The sequence below is a fragment of the Littorina saxatilis genome, linkage group LG1 (genome assembly GCF_037325665.1).
Source record: "Littorina saxatilis isolate snail1 linkage group LG1, US_GU_Lsax_2.0, whole genome shotgun sequence".
In the NCBI taxonomy this organism is placed as follows: Eukaryota; Metazoa; Mollusca; class Gastropoda; order Littorinimorpha; family Littorinidae; genus Littorina; species Littorina saxatilis.
This window is the reverse complement of record NC_090245.1, coordinates 11,544,072-11,555,363: the sequence shown is the minus strand read 5'-3', so window position 1 is coordinate 11,555,363 and position 11,292 is coordinate 11,544,072. Positions and strand designations below refer to the sequence as shown.

The window sequence follows — 11,292 nt, the reverse complement described above, 5'->3', positions numbered from 1 at the left end:
TCTCTCTCTCTCTCTCTCTCTCTCTCTCTCTCTCTCTCTCTCTCTCTCTCGCTCTCTCTCGGGCTGGATGTAAAAAAAAGCGCCTCTTTGGTTCTGCCATTACCCTCTTTAATAAAGAATGTGTATTGTCTTGTACAGGCGCCTTCCTGATTCCCTACCTCATCATGCTGTTCGTGGAGGGCATGCCCCTCCTCTACCTGGAGCTGGCCATCGGTCAGAAGATGAGGCTGGGCAGTCTGGGGGTGTGGAACAAGGTTCACCCTCTGATGGGCGGCGTGGGACTGGCCAGTGCCGTGACGTCATACATGGTGGCCATCTACTACAACGCCATCATCATGTGGTGCTTCTTCTACCTCTTCCACTCCTTCCAGTACCCGCTGCCCTGGGTAGAGTGCCCCACGGAGATTGTCGAGGGTAACATTACAAGGGTAAGTTGTTGAAAGGGTGATATCACACAGTATCTTCCACTCCTTCCAGTACCCGCTGCCCTGGGTAGAGTGCCCCACGGAGATTGTCGAGGGTAACATTACAACGGTAAGTTGTTGAAAGGGTGATATCACACAGTATCTTCCACTCCTTCCAGTACCCGCTGCCCTGGGTAGAGTGCCCCACGGAGATTGTCGAGGGTAACATTACAAGGGTAAGTTTTTGAAAGGGTGATATCACACAGTATCTTCTACTCCTTCCAGTACCCGCTGCCCTGGGTAGAGTGCCCCACGGAGATTGTCGAGGGTAACATTACGAGGGTAAGTTGTTGACGGGGTGATATCACACAGTATCATCCACTCCTTCCAGTATCGAGGGTAACATCACGAGGGTAAGTTGGTGAGAGGGTGATGTCAAGCAGTATCTTCCCCTCCTCCCAGTACCCGCTGCCCTGGGTAGAGTGCCCCACGGAGATTGTCGAGGGTAACATTACAAGGGTAAGTTGTTGACGGGGTGATATCACACAGTATCTTCCACTCCTTCCAGTATCGAGGGTAACATTACGAGGGTAAGTTGTTGACAGGGTGATATCAAGCAGTATAAAGCCTATTGATTTAATAAGTTACAGTTCACATAGCTGGGCCAAGAATATTGTGGAGCATAATGTTACGAGGGTAAGAAAGGCTTACTTGCATGGTTTCATTGGTTTGACTGGGTGAGTTCTCAGGATATGAGATAAAGAAGTGTGGTTACCGACAAGTAAATAAATAATAATTTTGTGAAAAATATTATCTGACAAATGTCGTCGAGGGAGCGGGTGGTCGTGGTTCTTGTTGTGCGTTTGTTATTTCTAAGTGTTTTCGCCATTTTGCTTCGTGTTTGAATTAGCTAAAAGACCCCGTTCTAGTGCAAGACCTTGTCAAGTTCAACGCGCAATCTAAAGTCACTTCTTTAAAGTACTAGGATGATGAGGTACCCTCAGTATGACAGCTTCCTTTACACCGACGTCATCAACTCGAACGAGATTATTTTATCCTTATTACATCATATATTATCGGCACTGTTTAAGACGATGATAAAAATGAATAGAGTAAGTCATCAATAACATATCCTTGGCATTCGATTTTATTAATCCAAAAGATGAGGGCAACATGAGTTTTTTTGCCCATCATCTGCAAAATTGCTCCACAAAATATGCACCCCCCCCCCCCCCCCAAAAAAAAAAAAAAAGAAGAAAAGATAAAAGGGATCACATTTACAGCTTCATACACAATTCAGAGAAGACGTTTTGTTTCAGATAGTACCCGAGTGTGACGTGGCGGGTCCTACGTCATACTTCTGGTACCGCGTGGCGCTTGATGCGTCACCAGGCCTGGACCAACCAGACGGCATCAAGTGGAAGATGATGCTCTGTCTTCTCTTCTCCTGGTTCGTTGTCTACCTCTGTATATGCAAAGGAATCAAGTCGTCTGGAAAGGTCAGTGCATATAGCGATACAGTGATCAAGCAACACAACTTGTAATACACTGGTCACAATAACCATATTTCCCCCGAAAACGAAGTTAGACTACCTAAAATGGCGGGAGGCGGATGGCTGTATATGTAAAAGCCCACTCGTGCAAATCAGGAGTACACGAGGAAGTTCCAGCCCAGTAACGCAGAAAACGAAGAAGAAGAAACAGTTACCAGCACAGAACTTCTTTACATACCACTGTGGCAGCGATGCATACCCCCCGCGGGTTAGGGGGAGTCCCATATTGGTTGGGACGAGAAAGAATTTACCCGATGCTACCCAGCATGTCGTAAGAGGCGACTAACGGTTCTGTTTCTCCTTTTACCCTTGTTAAGTGTTTCTTGTATAGAATATAGTCAATGTTTGTAAAGATTTTAGTCAAGCAGTATGTAAGAAATGTTAAGTCCTTTGTACTGAAAACTTGCATTCTCCCAGTAAGGTCATATATTGTACTACGTTGCAAGCCCCTGGAACAATTTTTTGATTAGTGCTTTTGTGAACAAGAAACAATTAACAAGTGGCTCTATCCCATCTCCCCCCTTTCCCCTATCCCATCTCCCCCCTTTCCCCTATCCCATCTCCCCCCTTTCCCCGTCGCGATATAACCTTGAATGGTTGAAAACGACGTTAAACACCAAATAAAGAAAAAGCGATGCATAGCATACACAACGCATTGTTCTACCGAGTGCAGGAAGCACAACAATCACCTTTGGGGGCAAAGCCATGTCAAACAGGGTTGATATTTTAGAGCTTATTTAATAATCCTATAAAAACTGCCATGGGTACGCATAGGCTCCCAAGAGCATACAATGTGACAACAGAAGCCAGACCCCATCACAAACAGAACTCTCGCCGGCAGACAACTCTGCAGAGTCGGTTGTGAAGGGAGTCTACTGCGTCACCCTGTCACATTATGTTTGCGAGAAAAAACTGTCATAGGAAACAAACGGTAGCGCTGACCCGCTGACTGTTTTCCGTTATTTTCAGATATCACAAAGTATAATAGCGGGACATTTTCTGTTAACGACATCCCTGTGAATGCAATACATGTCTAAAGTAATATATAGGTGGAGAGTTTTGACAAAGGTCTAACTCACCACACACAAAAAAACACGAACAAGTCAAACAATAGCAAACATAACAGAGAAGATGAACATAAAATGATTGGTGATATTTATTTTGTAAAGGATTTGTTTTGTTTTCTGATCGCCAACAATGTTGGGCTATCATGCTCGACTGATTTGATTAATTAAGTAATTTTTGAGTTGGTTGTTCACACATGATAGCCAGGGTGAAAACCCCAATACTAAATTCTTTCTATTAATAGTACTAAATGTGTTTTCTTTGTCTCATTTTAAAATAAATATGACAGAGTCGTTGTTGGTGAAGGCATTAAGGTCCCAGCACTCATCAAGCATGAAAAAAACTTGCTGTATGATTGATGCTTTATGTGCAGGTCGTATACTTCACAGCAACATTCCCTTACGTCGTTCTCACCATCTTCTTCATCCGGGGCCTGACGCTACGTGGCGCCACTGCTGGTCTCATGCACATGTTGACACCAAAGGTGAGACTGAAGAGAGAAATTTGGTGGTATTGTTTTGTTTGTCTTAGTCCGTTTGTCTGTTCGTCTGGCTGGCTGTGTCTTTTTGTTCGTCTGTCTGTTCACGTGGCACAACAGTTGGCCTGTCTGTCTGCGCGTGTGTGTGTGTGTGTGTGTGTGTGTGTGTGTGTGTATGTGTGTGTGTGTGTATGTGTGTGTGTGTGTGTGTGTGTGTGTGTGTGTGTGTGTGTGTGTGTGTGTGTGTGTGTTTGTTGTTGGTGTTGCAAGTGTGGACTTACGGCCACTACGTATCCATCAAGCTCAGTGTTTGTCTTCTTTAACAATGTCACATTAAATGTGTGAATTGTTTCACGAGCCATCATTCTGCTGTTCTCGATATCCTATTTGTCAGTTGCCCGTTTTTCCGTCACTATTTGCTGCGATACTCCCCACGCCGCCGTGGACAGTTATGGCGAAATAAAATGGCTGGTTGAACGATAACACCATGGTAATGCGTCCCCCAATGGATGCTTTACAGCGACCATCAGTATAAATCACTATATAGCAGATAGAAAAAATTCGATTAGATCAACCGCAAATAATGTTTAGACTGTCACATTATTCCAATGACTATGCGTACAATCAAACAAGTAGCGTAAGGCGAAATTACTACATTCAGCAGGGCCGGTTCCGGAACCCCACCCCTGGAAAAAGCATGTACCTTGCTTTGACTTTTACTAGTTTTAGCACCAAAACAATGCTGCTCTTAACCCTCAAAACAAGGCCCAGAATGCACCAGATTGCACAGATTTTAACCGTTTTTCAGAAATTTTCCGGGGGAGCAAGCCCCCGGACCCCCCTAGTTCGCGCGCCTGCTTTGCCACTTGGCTGATTTGCCCCCCCAAAAAAGGAGGAAACCCCCCCCCCCCCTTACAACTCATTTGGTCCGGCCCTGTTCAGTCAAGCTGTCGAACTCACGGAATGAAACTGAACGCACTGCATGTTTACACCAAGACAATACAGCTTCGTCAATCCCCGCGAGAAAGAAATCGCTCACCGTTCACGTGCAAAACGCAGTGAAATTGACTAGCCAGAATAGCGCAGTAGCGTATTGCGCTTAGCAGGAAAGCGCGCTTTTCTGTATTCTTTTAATTTTCTGAGCTTGTTTTGAATAAAACATATCATATCTATATGTTTTGGGAATCAGGAAATAATCAAAAATAAGATACAATTATTTTTGGATCTATTTCTTAAATTTTAATCGTAGTACAAATTAATCTATTTTCGTTAATGGTGATCACATTTTTAGAGTAAACATGACATATGTATATATTTGTAGATTCAGAATTTTATGAAGAATACGATGCAATCAATTTTAAATCTGTTTGCGAAAATTCGATATTAATGACAACTTCAATGAGCAAACTCATTAATTAGTTTTTAAGCCTCCAAGCTGAAATGAAATACCCAAGTCCGGGCTTTGTCGAAGATTACAACACCAAAATGTAAACAAAATTGGTTGGAAAATGACAGCGTGACAGTGCCGCCTCAACTTTCACAAAAAGCCGGATATGACGTCATCAAAGACATTTATCAAAAAAATTTAAAAACTTTGATGGGGATATCATACTCAGGAACTCTCATGTAAAATGTCATGAAGATCGGTCCGGTAGTTATCTCTGAATCGCCGTACACATACACACACACACACACACACACACACACACACACACACACACACACACACACACACACACACATACACACACACACACATACAAACACACACACAGCACATCCTCATCTCGATTCCCCCTCTATGTTAAAACATTTAGTCAAAACTTGACTAAATGTAACAAGTCGCGTAAGGCGAAAATACAATATTTAGTCAAGTAGCTGTCGAACTCACAGAATGAAACTGAACGCAATGCCATTTTTCAGCAAGACCGTATACTCGTAGCATCGTCAGTCCACCGCTCATGGCAAAGGCAGTGAAATTGACAAGAAGAGCGGGGTAGTAGTTGCGCTGAGAAGGATAGCACGCTTTTCTGTACCTCTCTTTGTTTTAACTTTGTGAGCGTGTTTTTAATCCAAACATATCATATCTATATGTTTTTGGAATCAGGAACCGACAAGGAATAAGATGAAAGTGTTTTTAAATTGATTTCGACAATTTAATTTTGATAATAATTTTTATATATTTAATTTTCAGAGCTTGTTTTTAATCCGAATATAACATATTTATATGTTTTTGGAATCAGCAAATGATGGAGAATAAGATAAACGTAAATTTGGATCGTTTTATAAATTTTTATTTTTTTTTACAATTTTCAGATTTTTAATGACCAAAGTCATTAATTAATTTTTAAGCCACCAAGCTGAAATGCAATACCGAAGTCCGGGCTTCGTCGAAGATTACTTGACCAAAATTTCAACCAATTTGGTTGAAAAATGAGGGCGTGACAGTGCCGCCTCAACTTTCACGAAAAGCCGGATATGACGTCATCAAAGACATTTATCAAAAAAATGAAAAAAACGTTCGGGGATTTCATACCCAGGAACTCTCATGTCAAATTTCATAAAGATCGGTCCAGTAGTTTAGTCTGAATCGCTCTACACACACACACACACACACACACGCACAGACAGACACACATACACCACGACCCTCGTTTCGATTCCCCCTCGATGTTAAAATATTTAGTCAAAACTTGACTAAATATAAAAAGACAAATACAATCAACACGGGAAAAAAGAGACAGAAATACAGACAGAACAAGAAATTCCTCCGAGGTAGGAAAAACACCCCCGTCAAAGGGAAATAACCTTCTCAGTTGGTGGCAGTGACTGAGTGAGAATGGTTATTTCCCTTTGACCATTAAGATGTCCCTCTATAAGTCCTTGTATAATTTTAATCCACCAATAACTCCCTAACCGTGTGTTTGATTGGTGCCAATTTTTGTAAGGACCGTCTCAGGAATGTATAGAACCTGTTCACCAAGTTTGGTGACGATCGGTCCGTTCATTCTTGAGATCTATATGCGAACACAAACACACAAACAAACAAACAAACAAACAAACAAACAAACACATCGACCGAAACCTATACACACCCCTATACCGGGGGTGTAAAAACCTACAAACAGATTTTCTCCACACATAATTGGCGTCGTTGACACAGCACAACACTGCTTGTGCTTGAGAAAACTGTGTGTGTTTATCTAGCAACACACCAAACCTCACACTGCCATTGTTGCCGAGAGAAAACATTGCACGAATACACCAGAAATTGGAAACAGAGTGGAATGCCCTGTGTAGCATGGTATCAATTTGCTGAATGCATTACGCGGCAGTCTGGCCGAATACTTGTGATTGGGTGGTTTCGTGCACTTGCGGAAAACTCTTGGCACATTGGGGCCGCTCTTTTCAACCCTGAGAAATCCTGAAAAAAATCAGTTATGTAAATGTAAAGAGTCTTAGACTCGGAGCGGGGGGATGGGGGGGGGGGGATGGCGGGCGGAGGTATGTAGTATCATACAGACAGTCTAAAAGACCAAGTGTCATAAAAGGGGAAGTCTGAAATCGGGTGTCTTAAAAAATGGGTTTCACTGTTCAGTTCTCATTGTGTTCGTGCTAGGCATTTTTTTTTTTTTTTAAACCGGTAGCTCTTTACAAGTGTGCGAATGCTCGCTTTCACGAAATCCGATCACCCTGACATGCCAACCGGTCAAATCAACGTGTAGGCTATATAATATAGTTAAATAAACAATGAACTATAAACTATAAACCATATAGAATAAACACGTCCAACAAAATATCGACAGGTTGAGGATTTCAGTTCCAGTATTTCAAGTTCAGATTTTTAGTGGTAAAATACATTTCCGGTAAATACTTTCCCTGATACTAACTTGCCAAGTGTGCTATCTACGTGATAGTTTTTCCATTGGACTTCGCCCTCTCCAAATCTGAAATGTAAAATCTAGCATATGCGTGAATTGTAAGTAAACAGGCAACAGAAAGACAGAGGAGGGAGAGGGATAGAGGGAGGGAGAGAAAGAGAGAGAGAAAGAGAGAGAGGGAGAGAGAGAGAGAGAGAGAGAGAGAGAGAGAGAGAGAGAGAGAGAGAGAGAAGGAGAAGTAACTGTAAAAAAAAGAAAAGAATGTCCAGTATAAAAACCAATGTCCATTTTGTGTGTAACTAAAAAAACATATTGTATTACAAATTCCAAACAAACATGCAGACGGAAGAGAAAGAAAGTTATCAAGAAAAAGAGAGAGAGAGCGAGTGAAAGGGTTATAAGTTTACAGTAGGCGACATCACAATAAAAACCCTTCCGAAATAGTACCCGCTGATGGGACCACAAAAAAAGAAGTCTGATCTCCTTTAGATAAAATAAAAAAATAAAAAAAAAATAAAAAAAATAGAAAAAAAAGAGAAGAGAAAAGAAAAGAAGAGAGAAGAAGAGAGAAAAATATATAAATAAATACAAAGAAAAAAAAGTAAACAGGCAACATTACTGTTGACGTGAGTGTTGAGTGATACGGACAATTTAACTTGATTCAGGCCAGTTCCTTGACCGGAAGGGTCGTTCAGGGCAGAAGGATAGACGGAATGATGACAATAAAAGAAATGACACACACTTAGCATGTATAGAGATTTTACAGATGTTGGATATCGGGTTTTGTTGTTGTATGAAAACACACGTGATAGACCATGGTGCTGTGATTGGATTGCGCAAGAAAGCCGACAAGCATTCCGCGTTCGTGAATTATTTGAGAATTAACGAGAAAAAGAGAATCAGCAGACATCTCATTACCTACTCCCCAGACAACAATAGCTGCATAAAAATCACAAACATACTCAAACAAGACAGACAACAGAACATGCAAACATGTACTACAAACATCTTTGGGCGTCGGCGAAGAACAACAAGGGGCACCTATGCAAACGCTCACTGTGTGTGTGTGTGTGTGTGTGTGTGTGTATGTGTGTGTGTGTGTGTGTGTGTGTGTGTGCGCGTGCGTACGTGCGTGCGTGCGCGTGTGTGTGTGTCTCTCTACTCTCTCTCTCTCTCTCTCTTGAAAAAAAAGGTTCTATCACCATCAACATCATCTCTCCCTTTCTCCCGGGGGGCTAATGCTGAAGTCATTCATTACCGAGATCATAAGTAAAACAACATGTTTACAAAATTCCATTCACATTTAAACAACACTCACCACGAAACATCTACATACACGAAGCAGAATCTTTTTGGTGTCAGCGACAAGCTAGAAAGAATACTCACACAAACGGTGTGTCTCTCTCTCTCTCTCTCTCTCTCGCTCTCATTAGTTTGTCTGTGTGTCTGTGATTCTCTCTCTATCTATCTCTCTCTCTAACTCTCTCTCTCTCTAACTCTCTCTCTCTCTCTATCTCTCTCTCAAGTGAAAGAAAGTCCCATTACCATCATATCCCTCTTTCTCACGGGACACCACGCGCATTGGATCAACCAAGTAATGAAATGCTTGGTGTGGCTGTTCTTTGTCAAAGGCCTGTTGTTCTCTCTCTCTCTCTCTCTCTCTCTCTCTCTCTCTCTCTCTCTCTCTCTCTCTCTCTCTCTCTCTCTCTTAAATTCTTCCAAAATCAAGTACAATCACCAAGATATTTGTGTTCCTGTCTCGCTTTCAACCTCTCTCTCTCTCTCTCTCTCTCTCTCTCTCTCTCTCTCTCTCTCTCTCTCTCTCGGGATAACACTCATTAGAACAACCCAGTATAACACAAATCTTATTGTCGCTGTGCGCCATCAACGGCCAGTTTTTATTCCTTCCTTCCCGCAATCTTACGCAAAACACGGCCATTCATACTCGTTATTAAATGACTCAACGGTTCTGTGGGAATCAGCTGTGTCCCGGGCCTATCTCACGAAGAAGAGCACTCCAGGGAACACTCACCCCTCACCAGATGGTGTCGTCCGCCGTTCCCATGATAACAGATTTGAATATGTCCCATCATGCCTGGAACATAATGACACCACTTCCGTACACGAACAACAGCGCAGTAGGGTCAGCTGTGAAAATCTGAGTGTTATTGGTACTTCTGTGCGGAAGGTTACGATGAAAAAAGAGCTGACTTGTCCAAATCTGCTGCGAAGTAAATAGCGTGTTATATTATCAGATGTCAGTGTGACATTAGCAGATAATATTAGTGTGATAACAGCAGTCGGCATGTTACAGTGAAGATCGAAAGAAAGTCATCAATGAATGAGTGAATATTTAACTTGAAAAAGACTATTTAAAATGCCAAACAAATGATGCTGGCATTAAATCCTTTTTTTTCTTCTGTGGATGTTCAATTGTTTATTGCTATCAACACTAGTCAAGGGATATATTTTGTACTCTATTGTACTCTTGTTTGTCTGTAGCAATCCAACGACAAACTGGCACGGTTGGCCTAGTGGTAAGGCATACCTAAGACTTTAAAATTGGCAATCTAGTGGCTGCTCCGCCTGGCGTCTGGCATTATGGGGTTAGTGCTAGGACTGGTTGGTCCGGTGTCAGAATAATGTGACTGGGTGAGACATGAAGCCTGTGCTGCGACTTCTGTCTTGTGTGTGGCGCACGTTAAATGTCAAAGCAGCACCGCCCTGATATGGCCCTTCGTGGTCGGCTGGGCGTTAAACAAACAAGCAAAAAATCCAACGACAAAATAACTCCAACGTCCAAATCGTTTGGTACCTGTAATGTCAGTGGCGCGTTTATTTGCCGTATTTTCCAATTTCAAGGGTCGATAGTATCAAATTCTATACGAAAACCAAACTCTATGAGACTATTTTAATATTTAAACAAGAGTTTATTGAATTTTGTTTTTTAACAATGCTAACAATAATGTTTTTGTGTGAAAAGGAGCACAACAAGTGCAACACTTGTATGCATGCTTCTTTGAACACAATATCTATTTCTATGCAACCATAAATTAAGGTGGAGCAGACAGTTTTTCAAAAGGGCAACAATCCTGAAGTGACGGAAAGATCCAAAAAGTTTGATGCCTAGAATTCTATTACCCTCATTATTTTGGTATCTACTTCTCGTTGCCACAAGTCTGATAACACCAAAAAGTCTTTCTTTAATAAGGTCAATCGAACTTGAGTGATGGTCCTTCAGCATGGGGCTAGAGGCAGGGAAAAGTGCCGGCTTAGTGCGCGTGGGGCAAGAATGGCGTTGGAATTGGGAGAGGTGTTCAAGCACAACTAGGTGACAATGGTGGCACGAGTCCAGATGGTGGGCCGAATTGGAGCGAACAGCCTTCACCGCGGGGCAAGAGGCAGGGACATGTTCTGTTTTGGTATTGTGAGGCAAGAATGGCGTTAGAATTGGGAGTCAATGGTGGCACGAGTCGAGATCGACGATGGTGACCCGAATCGTTTATACGATTATACGGGAAGGACTTTACTATGAGCTATTGAAGTGGAGTGATCATTCTTCAGCGCGAGACAAGAAGCAGGGAAAAGTGCTGAGTGATCATTCTTCAGCGCGAGGCAAAAGTGCTGGCTTGGTACGTGTGAGGCAAGAATGGCGTTGGGATTGGGAAGGGGGAAGTACAACTAGGTGACAATGGTGGCACGAGGCCAGATCTACGATAGTGAGCCAAGGACTGTTTCTTTAATAGGAGCAATCGAACTGGAGTGATCATTCTTCAGCGCGAGGCAAAAGTGATGGTTTGGTACGTGTGAGGCAAGAATGGCGTTGGGATTGGGAAGGGGGAAGTACAACTAGGTGACAATGGTGGCACGCAGCCAGATCTACGATAGGGAGCCAAGGACTGTTTCTTTAA

General features: G+C 42.4%; 1 protein-coding gene and 1 long non-coding RNA gene across 2 annotated transcripts in view; both read left to right on the top strand.

Annotated features, from left to right (window-relative positions):
* LOC138962134 (uncharacterized) overlaps nt 1–11,292 on the top strand; it is a 264,299-nt gene that overhangs the window by 226,204 nt on the left and 26,803 nt on the right. The gene's annotated exons all lie outside the window — the stretch shown is intronic.
* LOC138962098 (sodium- and chloride-dependent transporter XTRP3-like) overlaps nt 1–11,292 on the top strand; it is a 130,910-nt gene that overhangs the window by 97,837 nt on the left and 21,781 nt on the right. The window contains exons 3-5 of the mRNA XM_070333821.1: nt 139–428; nt 1,724–1,903; nt 3,396–3,506. Coding sequence (XP_070189922.1) covers nt 139–428; nt 1,724–1,903; nt 3,396–3,506 — 581 coding nt within the window. The remainder of the gene's footprint in view (nt 1–138; nt 429–1,723; nt 1,904–3,395; nt 3,507–11,292) is intronic.